This window comes from Oreochromis niloticus, linkage group LG19 (assembly GCF_001858045.2).
Source record: "Oreochromis niloticus isolate F11D_XX linkage group LG19, O_niloticus_UMD_NMBU, whole genome shotgun sequence".
NCBI lineage: Eukaryota > Metazoa > Chordata > Actinopteri > Cichliformes > Cichlidae > Oreochromis > Oreochromis niloticus.
This window is the reverse complement of record NC_031983.2, coordinates 24,704,132-24,725,553: the sequence shown is the minus strand read 5'-3', so window position 1 is coordinate 24,725,553 and position 21,422 is coordinate 24,704,132. Positions and strand designations below refer to the sequence as shown.

The 21,422-nt window shown below is 41.0% G+C and overlaps 1 protein-coding gene across 4 annotated transcripts in view; it reads left to right on the top strand.

Moving 5' to 3' along the window:
* sobpa (sine oculis binding protein homolog (Drosophila) a) overlaps positions 1 to 21,041 on the top strand; it is a 55,224-nt gene extending 34,183 nt beyond the window's left edge. For 2 of the 4 annotated variants that reach the window (XM_005477542.4, XM_003445506.5), the window contains 3 exons: positions 4,778 to 4,873; positions 12,126 to 14,151; positions 15,918 to 21,041. In XM_005477542.4, coding sequence (XP_005477599.1) covers positions 4,778 to 4,873; positions 12,126 to 14,150 — 2,121 coding nt within the window. In that variant the 3' untranslated portion in view covers position 14,151; positions 15,918 to 21,041. The remainder of the gene's footprint in view (positions 1 to 4,777; positions 4,874 to 12,125; positions 14,152 to 15,917) is intronic. The other 2 variants (XM_025900889.1, XM_005477543.4) reach the window with 1 other exon arrangement.
* The last annotated feature ends 381 nt before the right edge of the window (positions 21,042 to 21,422 follow it).

Sequence of the window (21,422 nt, the reverse complement as noted above, 5' to 3'; positions counted from 1 at the left end):
ACCCTTCTAAAAATTTAAATGTAAAGATCAGAGCCTCATGCATGCATAAATCTCCAGTGATGCTTTGCAAACAAAATCGAATGGTTTGTCTTTCCAAGGCGCAGAGAGTAGAGGCAAACTTGTCTTTTGATTTGGAGGTGGGGGGGGGTGCGCGTTCACTTCCTTGCCTGACATTTGCATAGTGCCAGGATTGCACCTTCATTTCAGGATTTGGGATGAGCTCTAGTGCGCACGGCTGTGTTTGTGTTTGGATTTGGAAAAGCTTGCCTACGAGCGCCTTTCTTTGGGAAGTGCAGCTCTTTTGGCAGGTGATGGGCACACACACCTGGACGTGTATGCATGCCCAGATGGAAGCTTGCGTGGTGGCAGCTGGTGTGACGTCCCCTCAGGACGGTGGAGCCGGCAGAGAGGAAATCAACGTGCAATGTCCTGCGCTAACTAACTAACTAACTAACTATCAATCTATTTATCCGTCTATCTATCTGTCTGTCTAGCTATCTATCTCAGTCCCATCGCCTTTATCTGTGTGGCTCCCTGTGTGTGCCTCACGCCTCGTTCGCAGTGCCAACACCTCATTAGTACAATATGCAAATGAACTGGCGCTGGGCCAGAGGGTCAGAGCACAAACTGGAGGCAGAATAATAGCACAATGGTGCATCTTTTTGTGTGTCAGAGAGAGAGAGAAAGAGTGTTTGTGTGTCCAAATGCCTGCTTAGAATTATGTGATTGTTTATGTGTGGTTACCTGACTTTGAGTCAGTGCGATGTGTCCGTACCCAAATTCTGGAGCCATATGTGGGTCAGCCTACACCTCACAGCTTCTAAATAACCATGACCTCATAAACCATGTCATGAAAGGTTGGAGAAAACAAAATCAAAGTAGAAATAAACACCCCACCCCCCACCCCCCTCAAAAAAAATGTGCCTGTTATTTTGTAAATTCTCGCAAAACAAGGTTTTCTGTCAAATCTGTACACTGTGTTGTTTCTGGTACAAATAACAGCATGCTTCGTGACTCAAGACAGCAGTATCTTTGCACCAGGCTTGGAATGGGAAACCCTACCTGGAGGTGATGAAAGCAGATGGGAGTGGAGGCAAACTCAATCAGTCTCTGGACTAAAAATGTAAAATATACGCCAGAGTTGCCCTTTGGTATCATCGAGAGATGAAGAGAGCTGGAGGCCAAATTACCCATGACAAATCAAAGGTTGCAGGGAGCAATTTAAAGGGAACATAATATGAAAGAGCGCTACTCAAACCAGCGGTTCTTCTGTCAGTGCACGGGCTCAATTTGAAATGTCAGCTTCGGGGCTGCAAACGGCATGATGTACATGTCTAATCGAGGTTAAATCTCAATTTCTGATAACAGTGTCTCAGCACCCCTTGGCTGTAAAATATGAACTAATTTGATCACACTGGGGTCTACATTATATAAAAGTGCATTTCATTTAATGAAACACAATGGAGCCATTGGGCACCGTGCCAGACAAAGCTTCTCCAATAACTTCTTTGTAACAGAATTGCCCACACCTGGCACAGCAGCACTGACTGCCTCAGTTTTCACACTGCACATAATGAATGACTCACAGGGTGCAGGAGAAGGTGGCTCCTTTTCCAGCTGGTGCAAACATTTAAAGGAAGTTTGTATTTTAATAGCATTGCCATGGAAAGTAAAAGCACAACAGCTATTTGGGCAAATTAATCACATTATCGTTATTTGAAGTTGTATAACTACTAATAGATAGGGTACTGTAAACCCTACAGTTTAAGCCCCAGTATCTTTCTAATCAGCTTTAACATATTTGGAGTCTGCAGCATGTTTAGATGCATTTAACCTGAGCTAATCTGATTCATGAAGAATGTGTGCCCACAAATATGGGAGTAATTTGTGTATGCACTGAATGTTTAATGCACAAATCCCAGATTCATCATATTTTATTTACATTTGTAGCAGCCTCAGCTTACACACACACACACACACACACACACACACAAAAAAAAAAAATGCATAGCTTAAGAAAATAAGCTAAACCGCTATCATTCCCGAGGGAACACATTAGAGGTTTGTGTTTTCTGGCGTTACATCTTTCCCCGCCGTATCCCTCAAGGTAAACTTGTTTCCTTATATAGCAAAATGTGGGCGTGGCAGTATTGAAATTACACATGGAGGTTATGCTCCTGATTCTGGTGGTAAGAACGGACTTGGCGGGAACACCGTTTTTTCTAAATGTTTTTTATGCCTGTTGGGAACATCTCTATATGTAAATTAGGAAATAAGTCTTTGGTTTTGTTGTCCGGTTATAGCATTAGCTCGTTTTTGTCGAGGTATGTTTCCACCTGTTGAACTTGATGTTTTAAACCTGAAGATCAACAAAGTATATATTTTTTATGAACTCCTGTGTGAGTCTCTGTGTCATTTTCTTCCATTCTGAGATGATTACACTTAGATAGATTAGGAATGCTGACACCATGAGTAAAGTGAGTTGTTGGATCGTCTGCTCGGTGAAAAAAAATAAAACTTGTAAAGTTATTTTCCATCTTTCTCATTAGAAGATTTGCAAGATGGAGTTTATGCATATCTTTTCACAGTTCGACACTCCTTATGTTATAATTAAATCGGCAGCGGTGGGACTAATAAATGCTGAGTTTAGCAAACATGAATACAACAAATCACATTTTCTCAGGTCAAGTTAGTTTCATTCAGTAAAACATCTTTTTGCCTCCTTTGTTGAGTTCTGTTAACTTTTTCTGGCTTAAGGTGTATAAAAAACTAACAAGCTTGCTTTCCACCATTAAGATTATCAGCAGAAGAGGAAAGATTGATTTCAGCTACTTGCGGAAGAAAAAGCAAAAACATATGTTCATTGAAATGCATGAACTGATATCATTAGCTAACATAATGGCTGTGTGGGTGTGAGCAGATTGTACTTGCACGACATCTCCCTCGCTCTTTGGTTTAGTTAGCTCATGGCACCTGTTAAGGTGGACCACCCTCCACCTTCCAGTACAGTTACGCCAACCTCGTGTTATGTCATTCAGTCATTACAACAAGCAGAGTGGAGGGAGCTCTTTGAGGTTGTCTTTGTTATCATTCCAAGCCAAATATATCAGAAACTTTAGCAAACGGCCACACCGAAATTGAACCCCTCAATGACTCAAGATATTGACATTGATTTAGTTAATTAACCCTTTAAAGCCAAGTTAATCATATTTTATACATGAGCTTTTGTGATTTTCTAAGACTTCTGTTTCATCAGTGTGATTTTTTCCCCCTTAAAAAACAGAAATGAATTGCACATTACATTTTTAGCAAATAAATTGCAAGAAAACAGCAACAAAACACCTGCTGTAGCAAATGTGATACAAATTTAAAGTCATATATGCACATTTATATAATTTATACTGCAAAATGTAAAGGGTTAAAATTGCTTTAATTCATAATAAGAGCTATATGTATTTATTTGAGCTATTTTGTTATATTTTGTAACTTATTTTATTATTTCATTTAGTTTAGTTAGTTATTGTTCTTACTGCCTTGGAGCAATTGTGACCACATAGTTTCCCTTGGAGTAATAAAGTATTCTGATTCTAATAGCTGGTTTTGATTTTAAGCTAACACTGTACATGTGCCCCAATTAAAACCAGTGACCACAACAAGGTCACAGACCACACCTTTATATTAAAATCTGGAAGTTACAGCTAAATCTAAAAATGTTGGATAGAAGTGTAAACCTGGGAGGAGGCAAAGGATTATTCCAGGAAAATCCAAGTAACTGACCTGCAAGGTGAAAACAATATCAGCCTCAGTGCTGCAGTTATCAGTATATTCAAAGGGACATACTATTAAGCAAGTAATGGCACCAAGTTATTTATGTAGAAAAAGTATTGGCTGAAATGTCTTTCAGACATTTTTGTTGTTGTTTTTTTTCCCTAAATTAAAAATTGGGTTAAAATGAGGTGAAATGAGACAAAGCTTCAGCCTTCAACAAGTCTCTGAATCCAGCCCTCAGAGCCATCCTTCAAGGTAGGATCAAAAGATTCTGAGAACTGAGCTCCATAAAATTTTAAAAGCTTGCCTGTTTTAAATTTGACTGATCTCACATTCAAGGTCATCTTCTCGGGTATGTCCTGGCAGATTCCAGCATGAGTGCTATTTCAATATCTCTCAGTGTAAGTCCAATTTGGGCCCCTTGCAGTCTGAACAGTGTGAACAAGAACTTGGGAATTTCATGTGGAAGATCATCGACAGAGCTGAAGAATGCATAGTTTCAGATTCTAAAGGCAGAGCGTGAGCAGAGCAAAGGGGACACAATGGGACTTCCGCTGAGAGATCTAAACATAAAAGCTGAGGAGCACAAGAAGATGATCTTGGAGGGGGGATCACCCAAAATTCAAATCAGATAAACCTTTTGATTTTCATAGACCTGTTCTCAGAACTTTTTTGATCACACCTTATATCTTAGATTGATGGGTGTTAAATATTTACAATGCTGTGTTGGCAGCATTTTAACTGCCTAAACTAAATGTCTTGCACACACGAACTGCACATGCACACCTGCACACTCACTCACTGTTTTGTTTCAGAGGATCCTGACCCCTCACCCCTCGACCGCCCATTGGTTTGATCACAAACCAATGGCTTTTCACCCATTTTACAGTCACCATTTCTGTTCATCTTTCTCAGTGTTTTTTTTTTTTCATTTCTGTTTCCTTGTTGCCTCTGTTCACATGTTTATTTTGTCCATTCGTAAAAAGAAGCCATTATTTCTCCCCCCCAGGCAAGAGACGACGATGGCCTCGGTGGGAAATTACCCCTGCACAGCTTTGCTCAGGACACGCCCAGGCTTGTCTTCAAGACAAACAGCGATGTGCTTGTAAGGACCATACCCATTTAATGCCAGACAAGAGTTTAAGCTTAATGGCTTCTGCACAAATATGTTTTGATGTTGTTCTTTGTTTAAAAATATGTAATTTTCAAGTCATGTCTGAAATGTGACTGGGCTGGTTTGTGTTTGAGAATTACTGTAAAAGTAAAGCAGGCTCATCCTCAAACCTCTCCAAACAAGATGCTGCACAAGTCGCTTCACTTAAACGTTTCCATTCGTTACGTTCAACTTTTTTCATGCTTTATCATTTGTTTTGCCCATTTTCATTTTTCATATAGTGAGTTGTGTCAGTCTTTTTAGGAGCTATCAGAAACATGCAGTCTCACAGTTAAAGCAGGTATATAATATTGCAATAATAGCAGTGAAGCTAAGGTGGCTTTACTGAATAATATTTATTGGAAATGTTGATATACCTGTACATGTTACTACTACATGCCCATATCCTGCTGTACCATAAAAGTGCCATTTCAGTCCATTTTTAGGTAATTGCCAGGCAATGTGATGGTGCCAAATATATCTTATGCACTCACCAGACACTTTATTGGATTTAATTCTTCATGTCATAGAGGAATGATGAGCAAGAACACTTAAGTTAGCTGTGACATTTAAACAATGCACAGCTAATGCTATAGAGACTCATGAGACCAGGCAACAGTTTTCCAAACTTTTGTTGTGCCGTTGTGTTGAACCCATATGAATTCTAACTTCAGTTTCCTATTCTTGACTGACAGAAGTAGCATCAGGTGTGGTCTTCTGCTGCTGTAGCTCATCTGCTTCATGGTTGGATGTCTTGTGCATTCAGAAATGCTATTCCTTACCTAGATTGTAACCAGTGGTTTTTGGAGTTACTGTCGCTTTCTTAACAGTTCAGGGCAACCTTGCCATTCTCCTCTGACCTGGCTGGATCAGGTGACCCCAAATCCTCCCTTAGTTATGCTGCAGTAGCCTAGGCTGTTGGGCTGTTGGGTGCTTCCCATGATGCACTGAGTGTTTCTTATTCACTCACAATCTGTTTATACACCTCTCTGCATTTAAACATGACTTGTTATTAGTCTTTGTCTCTCTTCAGCAGTGCATTTTTTGTCCTCTCTTCCTCCCCTCACCACCCAACCACAACAGCTGGCTGCCCCTCCCTGAGCCTGTATCTGCTGGAGGTTTCTTCCTGTTAAAAGGGAGTTTCCCCTTCCCACTGTCACCAAGTGCTTGATCAAAGGGCATCATTTGATTGTTAGAGTTTGCTCTCTGTTATTGTAGGGTCTTTACCTTACAATGCAAAGCGCCTTGAGACGACTACTGTTTTGATTTGGCGAAATAACAATAAAATTGAATTGAACTGTCTGACATCAACTTTGTTGATACCGCCCATCCTATATTTTCTTTCTCTTTTTCGGACCATTCTCTGTAAACCCAAGAGATTGTTGTGTGGGAAAATCATAATAGATCAGCTGTTTCTGAAATACACAAGTGTACCTAACAAAGTGGCTAGTGAGCATATGTTGCAATATTCAAGTTTTGTGGATATAAATGAGATGTTATTATCGTAAAATTGAAAACGTTTGGCTCATGATCATTTAAACGTTTGCAAACGGACAGATTTTATTATGATAAAAATGTATTTTACATCAATTATTCATAATTGATCTAAACAAAAACTTATGTTGGTCCTTTCTTTAATAGAAAATTTATCTTCTAAAATATTCTAAAAAATTCTTCTAAATATAATTAAAAAACATTTCTGTAAACTTAGTAGGGCTTTCAAATTTATCACAGCTTCTATCACAGCTTCTATATATATCTATATGTCTGTTGATAACAGTAATGTTATGTTTCTAGGCAGCTAGAGTGTACCGAGTTTGAACCTATGTGTAGAACACTGGGAGCTCCAGCTTCTCCCACCATTGAAAAAGTGTGTTAGGTTAATGCCCAGGACATTGTTGCGAAGGAGATTCTTTAATCTTGAGAATTTTACGTGTTTGTAATGCGAAACAGGTGTACTCATTCATAATATTTTATTAGTCATTCTTCCAGTCTCCCATTTCAGACATGTGGAATCATTTTTTAACTTTTGTGTGTTCAGGTTTCGTTTCCTAACGCATTTATTTTATGTTGACCAACTAAAGGCTATAACATTTACTTTAATACAACATGCTTTTGCCTACACGACATCAGCTACTCAGCACCAAAGTCTTTGCATAGTTTTATAATCAACTAGAACGAAAGCATCCAGTTACATCAGAGCAAAGTGTCCATCTGCAAGATTCAATCAAGCACCGATCATACAGGACTCGGTCTTCAAGACACCAAATTTTCTCTTTAAACCCTTGTTTTATAGAAGCGCCAACTGTTTATGTATCCACCAGATACAATGCTGTCTGACAGACTGTCTGGAAAATGCAATATTAAATATTATTGCATCTCCGCTCTCCCTCTCTGTGACAGCTGGCTGTTCCCTCCACCCCTCAGTCATTCAAAACAACCATAAGCACTTCTGACTTCAGACATAGGCAGACGTGACACATTATACAAACTACCTCTGATCTTGGCTTTTTGATAGGCCGATCAGCACTACTTACACTCTCTTACCAGCGAAGAAGCTATAGCGAATAGCTTGTTAGTTAGGTTTGAAAATGGAGGTAACAAGCAAAATAAAAGTAACTTCTCCTCACTGAGAAGCAGTCTGATGCCAGTTCTTCAGATTAGGAAGATGTTGAGTGTTTAGCTGTTAGATTTCGAGATATCTGGAGGGTCACCTTAACTATTTCCTCTGATTGGCATTCAGTGGCTACACTACATATGACTTTCAAGACATGTTTGACAAAAAAGGAGATGAATGAATCTGTGCTTGTCCAGATCCAAATGAATTTATGTATTTAAGGGTGTGGAAATGTATCTCCTGTTGGTAAATGCCTCAAAGTTAAACCTTTCCCCTGAAGAGACTCTAGTGAACTGTTCACCAACAGCTTTTTCTCCAGTTTGTTGTCTCAGTTTGCTATGTGCAGGCTCTAGCCTCAAATTCATCGCACAGATATCATAGCAGTATTGATTTTTCCCAAACCCTGCAGAAAAAAACGAAGCATATAACTGTGCTTTCTATGGAAAAGCACCGAGTAGATATCTCATCTCACAGATCTCCCGTCTGCTCCATTGACATTCAAACACAATCCGCCAGGTCTGCCTCGTCTCTCTTGCAGCTGAAGTTATTTTACTCGCCGTGCGTGCGGGAGCCTGCGCTGTGAAATATAGCACAATTGAGCTTCACCTGGCCAAGTGAGAATGGCCTTTGTATGTCACATCTATAATGACTGATGGGATGGCTGGCTGTGAAAAGAGCCACCTCACAGCGATTGTGGTTCTCCTGCGTCTTGGCTTTTAGCTACAGTTTAAAACTTTTCATGGTCCATTCAGGTTTTGATGGAGAAGTCAGGTACACTATGTAGTCAGTATAAAACACTGGGAGAGGATATGTACCAGATATGTTTCCTCTTTTGTAAGCCAAGTAATTATAACCATTGCAACAATGAATGAGGCAACTGGAAACTGATAGTTTGCTTAATCATAGTAATAAGTCCACATGTTGCAGATGGTCTTTAAAGCCTTGCCAAAGTTTAATTTTCTTGTGTAAACATCAGTGTAAGCTTTACACTGTTTTCTTCTTCCAGTGGACCAGGTGCTTTAAGATGGCAGTCTGTTGCAACATGATCTAGTTTTTGGACTAAATCCACAGTACAGCCAGCTCAGTGTTTCTGTCCGCCTCTTCTCAGCATCTCTGATGAACCCAAGCCGTCACGGGTGGATACTTTGCTGCAGATTGTTTGGAGTGTAAGATAACGAAAAAACCAAGCCTCGCTTCAAGCACCTGGTTCATTTTCATGTGTTTAATCTTTGCGTTTTGCACTTTGTGATTGTGGCAGCAATGTGAGAAGTGTCAAAAGAATCGCATATCGACCTTAACAGGGCGGGATACCCAAGCCTGTCCCTTGATGCACTTTTCTTGCTTAAACCTCCTCATTTTCAGCGACCCTCTTCATCATACATATAAAACCACTTCAGGCACCGCAACCTCTTATGAAACCTTACAATCTCTGCACCATCTGAAACTCTCCAGCCTCTTAACCCGCTGCCACCTCCTCCTTTGTCTTCCTCTTCATCTCCTAAATCCTACGTATCCTTAGAAATCTGAAGCCCCTGCCTTATATGGAGAATCCAAACTACCAAAATCAATAATAATTTTTTAAAGGCCTGGCAAAATGAAGAATTTCACAAATTATCTTTACAAAATGTGACATAAGTGGATATTTTTTATTTAATTTGCCTCTGTATGTGTTTTTCTTTGTATTTATTCCTTTCTTTTTAAATTGTATAAATATTTATGTTTGATGAAGGGAAAACAAAGTTAAAACAAAAGAAATGTTAAAGAGTAAATGTTAATAGAGATAAGTAAATAAATCAATACATAACATGGTAAATTAAATGAGGAAGCAAGTAAATATGAGGATTCTTACATTAAAGATGATAATTCAATTATAAATATGTCACAGTTTATAAATTTGTGGATTTCTACATTTATTTCTAATATTTTGGTGCATTGCATAATTGCAATATATTTGTTATAGTCAGGGTTTTTCTGTTGGGTCATTCTCTTTGACTCCAGCAAATTAAATGCTGTTTATTTATTGCTCTAACCTCTGAGAATGTCTCAAATCCCCTCACATCTCACAAATCACCTCACCTTATATGTTAATTTTTTTCTTATGCACTAAAACACGTCGCTGACTAATGTGGGAATTCCTAAAATTCCTAAAATTCCCTAGACTTGGGATTGGGTCAGAGAGTCAGAGGAGGGAGAACATGTCGACCACTGGGGTGCTTGTTTAGAAGCTGGATAATCGTTGTAATGCAAACGGTTAAACTACACCGCCGATGCCGGTTCGTTGGCCACGATGGAAATAAATGACCATAATTACATTCAACTGCAAACATCTGTGTGCAGGAGCCGGGAGAGAGCGAGAAAGAGAAAGCACAACTCCATTAGCGTAATGCGCAGTGAAATTTCACTCACGGTGCAGAAAGTCGTTAAGTGCTCTCCATCTGTCTTTCTGAGTCGAGGAAATTTTCAGCACATTTATTATTTAAAATATCCTGGGCATACCATTATCAAACTCAACTTGTGAGAGCACCTTTTTGACTTTTACTCAGTCATGGCTCATTGAATTAGCGAGGACTAAATGGGCAGTTAAAGCATGTAGAATTCAAGGGACTGACATCCGAGCGCTTCCAGCGCCGTGTAGTTCAGTCTCTGATCTGTTTTTGCTGCGGTCCCCTATGCTCTCCGGCTGCTTCTCTCAAACTCGGTTTGGTTTTTAAGTTAGAGTGACACTCTCTAATGACTGTCAAATGCAGACTTTTGCCCTTTTCGTGAATGCCTCTGCTTCAATCAGTTCACCTCTGATGTAAAGCACATAATCGAGGCAAGCAACCTGATGTTTTACACATGTTGCAGCTGAAGGACGGCACACTGTGTTTTCTTTTTGAAATCCTGGCCAGTGCTGCAGTGCATCTGCCCAAAAGCCCATGTGAGTCCACTGTCTTTCAGCTGCTGCCAGACACTTCCCTGCCAAATAATCCAATGTTGCTATGCAGCTTGCAAAAGCAGTTTATCCACCTTCCGGTTGCATCCCTCGACTTATTAACATTCAGCAGGGGGGCTTAAGGGTCTGTGTGATGGATGGATGTCGTTGAAGGGTCTGACAACTGATTAATGCCTTAATTATCTCCAGCGAGGACCTGCCACTCCTCCCAGAGCTGACAGAGTGAGCTGTGTGTGGCCTGACGAGTAACTCCGTGTTCAGGGCTCGCCCACTGCTATCTTCTCTACCAGGGTCACATTCATTTTCCTCCCCTCAAAAAATCTGCACGTTTTGCACTAAAAAGGTGTATAACGTTGATGAAACAGTGCAGCAGCGCGTTTTGGGATCTTTGCCATTGCGGTGACTAAGAAAGACAACTTTTCAATTGAGCCTCCACATGTTTGGATCCAGCCCAGCTTTGCATTCTGCATACAGAAGCAATCTCTGAAGTCAAGTCAATTTTTTGCATGTAAAATGTTACGGTTGACTTACAAGGCTTTGTGCAACCAATCCACCTACTGTATCAGGGAACTATTAACCCCTTTATAGCCATGTTGCCATGTTACATCAGCTCTGCTTTAATAGGTAGAAATCTCAAGTAGAGCCATTTTCAGGGAGGTTAGGCATCTGCTGCTGCTTTGTGTGAGTAAGAAAGGAGTCAAAAGAAAAGAACAAAGAGGGGAAACAAACAATACAACATAAAACACCTGACAGGAACTGGTGGCAGAAATCACAGATCAGTTACATGCAGCTCTGGAGACACAGCAGAAAGGTACAGGGAGAGAGGAGGATGCAAAGTTATGCATTATATAAAATATAAAAAAGGCATATGAATGCATGGGTCCCAAAAGAAATACATACTTTCCATGTGTAGCCGACTTTACTTGATTAACTGATTAAAACTGCAATCTTACTAATATTGCAGTTACTTTAATTAAATAGTTTTCAGCAAACAACCGTGGCTTTTAGCCATAAACTTCAGAGCTCAACTGAGAAAAATAATGTTAGAAAACATGAAAGTTTTGCACCAAGCTTCAGCCATCACCTGCAACCCATAAAGATATTTAAAGTAAAACATTTCACCACCCAAAAGAACAGCACAACATTCTGTTATGCACCCATTTACCCATTACACCAATATACAGTGTTGCTTCTACCATTTAACCTGATTTGAGTTGACCCACAATTCAATACCAGTGTGAGGAAAATCGTCTTTTTGTGTTGTGCTTGAGGCGCTGGTCTTTATAACCAACAGAAGGTGTAAATGGGCATTTCCTGTTAAGACAGAAGGTTAAAGGCAAAGTCACTTCAGCAGCTGAACGCCATTATGCGAGCATAAGATAGAACACATAAATATGTCGAAAGCAGACGAGTACAGACTCCAATGTTAAATGTTTCCTTTTTTTTCAGCAGATCTGTAAAAGTATTTACAATCAACATCAGCTTCCTTTAAAATAATCTTTCTCTAATGAGCTTCTCTCCAGATGGTGTGGCGACTAAGCGTCTTCCCCACATTTTTCAGAAAATATTGTGTAGTGGATCATCAAAAACAAATCAGGAGTCCTTTGTATGCAGGCTGACAGGTGCTTATATATGTGTGTCTCTTTTTGCAGGTGTGTGACTGGTGCAAACATATTCGCCATACTAAGGAGTACCTGGACTTTGGAGCTGGTGAGCGGAGGCTGCAGTTCTGCAGTGCCAAATGCCTGAACCAATATAAAATGGACATTTTCTATAAAGAGACCCAGGCTGCCCTTCCTGGAGCGCTGTGTAACCCAGGACACGGAGCTGGAGGGGAGGGTAAGCCGGAGTGCAGTTCTGGAGTGCAGCTGCTCACTCCTGAATCCTGGGGAACGCCGCTAACGGACCTTCGACGTAAAGCTCCCTCACCTGGAGGGCCTTCCTCCACCTCAGTTTTGGCCCCTTCCACATCTTCTGCTGCCTCACCCTCAGACACTGCAGCTGTCTGCTCCCCATCCTCCTCCTCTTCAGCCAAAATCCCCACACCCAGACCCCATGAGAGCCCCTCACTTCCCCCACCACCTGTTCCCACTCTTCACCCACCTGTCGGGGTCCCCTCTGGCAGCCCTCCCATGGTGATGACACCCCGGGGACCCATGCCCCTGCCTCTGTTCATGGAGCATCAAATGATGCAGCAGATCCGCCCCCCATTTCTTCGTACCTCTGCCCACCCAGGAGGGCCCAACAGCCCGCTGTCAAACCCAATCATCCCCGGTATTGGTCCACCACCACCTCCTAGGACCCTTGGTCCTGCATCAAGCCCCATGCACAGGCCTCTGCTATCTCCACATGTCCACCCTTCATCCAATCCCAACCCTGGCATGATCCCCCCACACCCTGGAATCCCCATGCCGGGCCTACCACCTTTCCCCCCAGTCAACATGATGCCCAATGGACCCATCCCCCTGCCCCCAATGATGAACTTTGGCATGCCGTCCTTGGCTCCATTGGTACCTCCTCCAACTCTCTTGGTCCCTTACCCTGTCATTGTACCCCTCCCAGTCCCAATTCCTATTCCAATCCCCATTCCCTTCAACCCCAAATCCTCCAGGGACCAACCTGAGAGCACTGGTTCTGTCCGTAGTGCTCCAGAGTCCTCAGAAGCTTCAGCCTCTAGGCCCCACTCTCCAGGCTCCTCTGGAGGTGATAGAGGGAGCCAGAAGATAGAGCCAGCTGGAGGGCGTGTCTCTCCTGTGCGGTCAGAGAGAGGCAGGACAGTGGAATTGACAGTGAAGGCAGAGGACAACTCAGGCAACCTTTGTCTCAGCAGTGGCCCTGGATTGATGGATGGGGTTATTGATCTAACAGTGGGCCAAAGATCATGCCAGCAGCAGGTAATTCACAGGATGCTACCTGGTGTCCAGGTCAAAGTAGAGCCAGAGGCGGATTCAAGATCTCCACCAGCTGCTGAGCTGGGGAGGGAAGGGAAGAGCCATCGTGATGAAGGGGAGGGGGCTCTGCTCCCACAGGAACTCCTCAGTGCTGCGGAGCCGGATGGGGCCACACACCCTAACACACTGGAATCATCAGCCCCACCTTCCAGTGCTCCCAGCAAAGCTTCAGTGAGCCAGAAGAGTCCCCACTATTCTAACCGTACAACACCACCCTCACCAAGTACAGTACGGACCCAGCCCCCATCTCTACCCCAGCACCAGACTAGCCCTGCTGCCCCATGTAATGTGATAGTCAATGGTACGGGATGGCATCCACTTCTCACACCTGCTTTCGAATCTGACCGAAGGGGAGAGGCGGGAGAAGGAGAGGCAGAGAAGCACCCAGCTAACGGTGAGCTTGAGCGTGAGGCGTTAAAAGAGAACAATTGTTCCGTAGGTGAATGGGAGCCAGGAAAGCGGGTCTCGGCACAAGATGAGATGGGTAACACGGTGGAGGGTAAGCCAGATCCTGACTCCAACTTGGAGGAGGGTGAGCATGCCTACGCCCTACCGCTGCTGTCGACCGGAGGCTGTGTTGTCATACAGCCTGTGCCAAAGCCCGCCGCTGACAAGACAGCCATCCTCTCCTGCTCCATCAGCGCACCGCTATCAGCCGCTGGGAGTCCTGAGCTCGAGCCGCCGCTGAAGAGGAGGTGTCTGCGAATTCGCAATCAAAACAAATGAAGTGAGTGTTTTCCCAAAAACGACTTGAAATATAAATTCAAACAGATTTATTCAGTGACATTTCATAATTCACAGTTGGGGGTTTATCAAATTAAGAGTTGGTTTTAAAAGTCTCTTACTCCCCAGGATGCATCTTTAAACTATTCAAAATGACTCCCTTCAGTTGAAAATGTTCTTTAACAACCTGTTTCATATTTATAATCTTCACATCTGGAAATTTCTGGCAACCGGATTATTTTGTATTTTGTCATTTTGAAAAGACATAATAGGGTTGATCACTTAATCAGAATTTCAACAATGTGATGCTTGATTCAAGGGCAGACTCGGTGTGCCCTCGTGCAGTCACAGTGGAAGGGGTCAAACAAGGATTAGTTGAATTATTACCTCCAAAATAATGCCAGAGTGCAAGTTCCCTGGCATTAAGTCCACTGTGACAGACGGACTGCAGGTGATGTATGAGATTGTCACCTGGAGGGGTGCTCGCAGGGACTGGCGCTGAAAAGACTCTAAAAGGGTTAGTGAAGCAGGAGGGAACCTGACACAAAGCCCATTTGTGAAAAGATGAAATGAACCAGCACACCTACAAGGTGGTGTTAATATAAGCAGGCACAAGGAGGGCCTTGTCCTCTTAATATACAGCCAAACCATTCTGAAATAAAACCTTAAGACTCAGCAACATCACATAAACAAATAAATTTATCCCAGATGTTATGAGCATTTGGAATCATGTGATTCGCCAACACTCATTTACCAAACACACATTTCCACATGAGCCTGCGCCTTGATGTCATTTTACAAGAGGAATACTCGTCTTTGCTTTACTGCGACTGGCAGTATATGAGCTTCGGAGTTTGAATGGGGAGCATTTCATGCCATTAAAGCCAAATTTAATGATGCAATCCTCGAGTTATTAATTAAATGAAATTGTATTCAAGAGCAATTGAAGACCAATTCAGGTTGTGGTAACATGAGGCGAGTGCTCTGAATAAGATTAATTGGTAACGACAAAAGATGGAAATCAAGCCCTCTGCACATTCAGCGCTGCTAAACGCCAACCAGCAGCTGAAATAAACAGAAGTGATGCACTGCAATCTACAAGTACTGATACAGTAGCAAAAATATGGAGGACCTAAAAATTTCTTCTCTTCTTGTTTCTCCCAACCTAAATAAATGACTCCATAATTAAACAGAGAAATTCCAGCAAATAAAAAATAGAAGCTACTTAAATGATAAATATTAATTCATTGAGTATTTCTCAAATTAATTTATTGCCTACAATATTTTTTTAATATTATTTTAGTGCACCTGATTGCATATTATTTTTAATAAAGTCATGTATTTATTTTTTATATATATTTATCATTTATCTAGGGGGTTTTGGTCCTCCATAGAGTACAAAATATGGAATACCATATCTCACCTTGCCTGCAACATCACAAGGCATTCATTATGAAATATCTAAAACATTATGTAAAATTTATTCCAATAGAGAAGCAGAAGCTGAATATTTTATTCTTTATTTGCCCAAAAGTGTCCTCAAGCTGATTCTGATTGCAGGGAGAATAAACCACAAATTAGGAAGTGCTGCTAAAAATCTGCATGTTCCTTAATTTGGCCCTCAGTGATTTTAACACCAAAACTGTCTTTGCTCTGAACATCCTCCACTCTCCCACTTACCTTCAAATTAAAATACCTTGAATTCATGCATCAGCTTTGCCCGAAAACAGCTCTGACTCCGTCTAATTCTCCTCCCACTCTGCTTCACAGATGGATGCTCTGAGGACCGCAGTGCCATCAACGACACTCACTTGTCCACCCCCCACCTCCAAATCACACTACTCCACACACACACACACACACACACACACACACTGTCCTCATCCTCACCCATCGTCCAGTCTACCAGCACCACAAATCGCCTTTGATGACCGATGAGTCCAAACAAACATGATGATGTGTATCATAGCTGAGTGGACTACTGTTGTCTGTGCGACAGACACTCTGATGGCCACCAGGACCGTTTGGTCTCTGAACTGAAGACAGTATATTCCTGCAACAGGAGGACTTTACCCCGCTGCTCCTCTCCTCATTTAGAGACTCTCAGCCCACACTGCCCCTTTAGACTTCAATCCACCCTCCCCTATCGAACAAGTACACTCTGTATTGTCTTTTTACTATGGAACGCACTGTAGTGTCCGATATTCAAATCTGCTGCTTGGAAATTATTGAAGGAGCCCCTAAAACTGAAACGCTTCAGTCCAACTTTGTGCCACACCACAGGTATAAAATCTCTGCTCCTGTAAGTCTTATTTTTATCACTTGTCACTGAGCTCTAGAGGCATTTAAAAAATCGTCTTGGCGTTTGCTTGTTCACCAGAAAGGTTTGCACATAGATACCACACCGGTTGCTTCAGTTCATGGGAAGATGCGTCAAAGCAGCCACCATGTTGCTGAGGAGGAGCAAGACTTTCTATGGAAGGAGGAGATACACAATTAAATACCAGGATGATTTAATGAAATTTCAAATTGATTTTCAAGCTATTTGAATTGTCATTTCCCCAAATTTTATTTTGATAGTTCTAAAATATCAGAAATTAAGATTACAAATCTGCAGCTGCTTTTCTGTGATGTTCTAAAGACTGACTCTGAAATGTAAAAACTGATGGGATTACATCATTTTCAAGAGTTTACTGTCACCTTGAAATATGAGCTGCAGACGAGTCATTTGGCTCAAGTGCTGCTGTTCGTGAATGCCTTTTATCTTTTATGAATGCACACACACAAAAAGTAATTCTGATGCAGCTCTGAATGCTTCTGTAATGACAATTCAAGCACATTTTAAGTCAGTTTAAAAGAGAGTTGCACAAAGCAGCACAAAAGTTCTCACGTTACACAGGAATGGCTAAGAGCACATAGTGAGCTCCCCCGAGCATGATGGTGGCTGCAGAGATGCATCTCTCAAGCCCAGCTTTGGTATCTGTGTGTTAATACACGTGCTTATTCACAACCAGCAAAAATGTCCTTGCCAACCTTGTCACCAAGTTCTGGGTGAATCCAATAGGATTAAGAAATCTGGGAAATCTTTTTTTCTTTTTTTGGATGGGGGCATAAAATCACCTTCACATATGTTGAGAATTATTCTGGAGATAACCTTCACCAGCAAGTAAGTGTGTGGGTGGAATCGTGCAATCTCTGCCATTTTCCGTTGGCATCTGTCTGTTTGCTCTCCACTGAATTCAGTTTTAGTGTTACACAAGGATAAGATGGAGCTGTCGTGATAATCATTCCTATTATTGACATTTTCTCTACCCTCTGGAATGCTGCCCGTGTGCTTAAACAGTAATCTGTGCAAGTAACAGTAATAACAGAGAGCATTTCAAGGCTTACTTGCACCACCAAAAGAACTGAGATGGCATGGCAATGTGGAAGCATCCTCCAGCCTGCAGTGGGTACTCGCTTCCGCAGGCTAGTACTTAATCTTTTCTATAATACATTACCAGTGATGTTTCTGTCATGGGTTAGTTTGAGACTGACTGCACTGAATTTTGAGGGGGGTGCAGGGGGAAGCCAGCTCTTTCATAAATTATTCTTGTGGGACTGAAGGGAAAACTGCTGAAGTAACACAACAGAAACATTTGAACAGTAAACACACAGAGGACAAATTCTTTATGGCAATATTTTGTCCACTAACTCTGCCAAGTTGGTTCTTTTTTTGCCAATTCTTTTTTGTTTTAAGGAAGTATTTTCAGCATTTGTAGATCCTACCAGGAAGTTTGAGTAAATGCAACACAACTGTCACCCATCCAGTTTGATCTGATCCAGTTACACATCGGCTGTGAGCTGGGACGCCATCAGACAAAGCCAGCATTTAGTTTACACTCCTATGGAGGAGGTGCACTGTACCAGTGTGAGACAAGGTATTATCACATGCCAAAGGCCTCTGGTGTGTTGAAACAAAACATGTCACCTAGTTTTTAGTGGAAATGGGATTTTAAACTGAAGATTTGACTGGATAATTTATAGCTGCCAAAATAACAAGCACTTATTTTGAAAAAAAGAAAAGAAAAGAAGGCCCAAGAGAAGAGAAGTGGATGTCAAAAGCATCATTACTATTATACTCTTTTCGGTTTAGACCTGTGATATGTCACAGTAAGCGTGAGATAGAATCTGGCTTAAAACGACAAAGTGATCTTCAATTATCGTTTGTCTTGCACCCTGATTTTTTTTTATTATTGGTATAAAAGTAAAAAATTGTTTTCTACACTGTGTAAAGACGAGGCCGAGCTTTTCCTCATGCACGTATTCACAAGCATACATACTTATGTGGCACAATGCACATAGTAAATTTAACTTTGTGTTTGTGTGTGTGAGGCAGGTGCAAGCAGAGAGCCCAGCTGAGATTACAGAGTGTTGACTCAGAATAAGCAGTGTGCAACTCTATCTGTCGCCTCTTAGTCAGGCATTTAGGCTTAGCTCGCCTCTTGCCAAGGCCCAGCTTTGGTGTCACTTTAAGCTTTTCCTCGTCTCTGCTTCATTTCTCTGCAAGCAGAGCCAGTCAAAATGGTCTTTTTAAGCTCTTGCCTGCCTTTTGCTGTATTGCACTTAAAGAGACAGGCTAACATATGCATCTGGTGCTGTTATTTTGGTTATGAGATGCTGTAATTTTGAATATAGAGACCTAATAGAACTAAATCACACTGAGGTGCAGGAAATATGAAGGAATGCAGTTCCTGAAGTGGCCACTTGAGGCTTTTTCCAAAAACAAATAAGTTCAATTAGCTTCCTTTGTCAAAATAGATTAAAAAGAGCAGACAACCATGTTTTACAGCCTGGCACAAAAGCAGTTTTTGGATAGTTTCCCCTTTCATAAGAACAACACTTGGTTTAGGTGTTGGTGTCTTTTACAACATTTTTAATTATATTTTCAGACAATTAATATGCCATCTATCAGCCCACTCAAGAGGTTTGTGCTTTAATTTTGGTGAATGAATTATAATATTTTATTAGTCTGTTACTTAAAACTCATTAGCAGGCATGTATGTGTGGTGCTTGCTAACCAAACTCACAAGTGTTAGCACCCTTTAGCACCCTTTCATTCAGATATGGTCACTTATGGCTCCAGCATGGAAACCAGAAAGGTTTGGGCCCAAGCAGCCCAAGCGCAAATGTAGAGTCTTAAAAATGGTCAGCGGGTGACGGCACGGTGGCTTAGTCCATCTTAAATATACAGTCTGTGAATGACACTTGCATGTGTGTTTAAAATGCTAAAACAGATTTGAAAAACTCAACAGCAATGCCCATTTCCAAAATCATGATCCGTTTACTCTTCCTACAGAACTACACCGGTGACTGTGCAGAAGGAACCTTTCATTTTCCCATGACAAGAGCAGACATTATTTGGAAAATAGTACATTAAAGGTTTCTGAATTAAGTGGGCCAGAAAGAGACTGTTCTACGACTTTTTCAAATCCTAACCCTAACCTGTTGCACACAACTATTTAAGAGACATTTAGTTCCATTATACAGAAGAGACAAGAAGGCAAAAATCTTTACAGCCACTATACAAGATAGGAATGGAGTGAAAGCATGGCAGGCTACAGGGAAGATATGCAAATGTGATTTTAGGCTGAATTATTCCTTTAAGTAGAGCTATTTATTTCTGTAATACTTTCCCAAAAAATACAGTTTACATCAGAAGAATATAAATTATTCCTCTGATTTAATTTCTTCCCCAGAGAATAACTCTGTTTGTTTATTGACCTTTCCCTGACCTTTCTTATGGCACCATCAGGAAAATTTTTACAAATTTATTTATTACAAATCTCAGATATCTTAACCAGTAGTTTCATACCGATTAAAAAGGTTGAGAGGGCTTGATTTGATGAGGAACTTTCTGCAATCTGTTGTTATGTCTGTTTTCACTCCTGCTTGGCCCTGTTACATAGAGACGCTTACTTACATACAGAGACTACAGCAACATGCCCAATTGTGTCTGTTTCTAATCTGCACCATGCTGTGTTGGCGTCACAAGCGGTATGCTATCTGTGCCTGAGACAGACACCGAACATGCGGAAGCCTGACTCTCGTGGAGAAAACCTAGACCGCAGAGTCAGTCTTTGTGAGGGCAACCAGACGCGTGACAAATATCCAGCATTCCTTTTTTTGGTGATGGACTACAGGCCTGGTCAGCAGCCTTAATTATGCAATGACAACCAACTCCAAAACTGCTAAAAACAAGTGGTCCACAGGCAAAATAAAACATGATTCAACTTCATGTTACTTTTCAGAAACAACGGAGAAGTTGCCTTAACTCTTGCTTGTATAATCTCTCCAGTTAAGACAATGATGCTCGCTTGTAAAGAAGACTCTCCCTTCTTTGTACAAAATGAAATATACCAGAAACAACAACTTTGTTATCTTGCTAGTGTCAATGTATAGATGATCAGCTTTTTCTGTAACTTGTATGGACCGTCACATTTTTGCTAAGAAGAGAACCCCCACCCCCACCCCACCCCTTCCAGACTTCCTTGTTCCTAATCATCCAATCTGTTTTAACTCGTGGTGGACTGTCAATCTTTTTTGTGTACATTTTATAGTATTATTTATTGTTGACAAGTTTTGCATTTGCAAATAAAAAAGTAAAGGTGGTTTGACCTGAGCATTCGATTCCAATGTAAATGCTTGGTGAACAGTGACATGCTTTTTCTTTCTTTTTTTTTATCATTGAAATGGAGGACAGTGATATGAGGAGGCCTTTTTATTATGTTGTAACATGTACATAACATGTGGCCAAAATTGCTTTTGGAGAATGGTCATTTTTTTGTGTTGTAACGGTATTTGTTTTATTCAGTGAATTGCCCATGAAGACAAATAAATAAGAGGCACACACAACTCTGTTTCACATGTGTTATATTTGTTTTTACACACATACAATGAACACATCTGTGGAGAACCAAAAGTGACTCAACTAAAGTGACCCAAAGAAACAAATGACTAATAATGCTTATCATAAATTAAATAAAAACTTTTTAAAACAAAAACTGTGGCAAGAATTGACATTTCTAAAACAAATTAAGAAAATGAATCCAGAAATTAACAATGAACACATTAAAAAGCTACAGATATAATTAGAAGGATGTATAAATGAATGAAAAAAAGAATTTACAATAAATAAGGAAAGATGTAAATAAATTCATGCAAAGTAAAATGAATATACAGCGCAAATTAAATCCTCCTGAGGTGTATGTGTAATGGTATAAAATAGTTAATCCC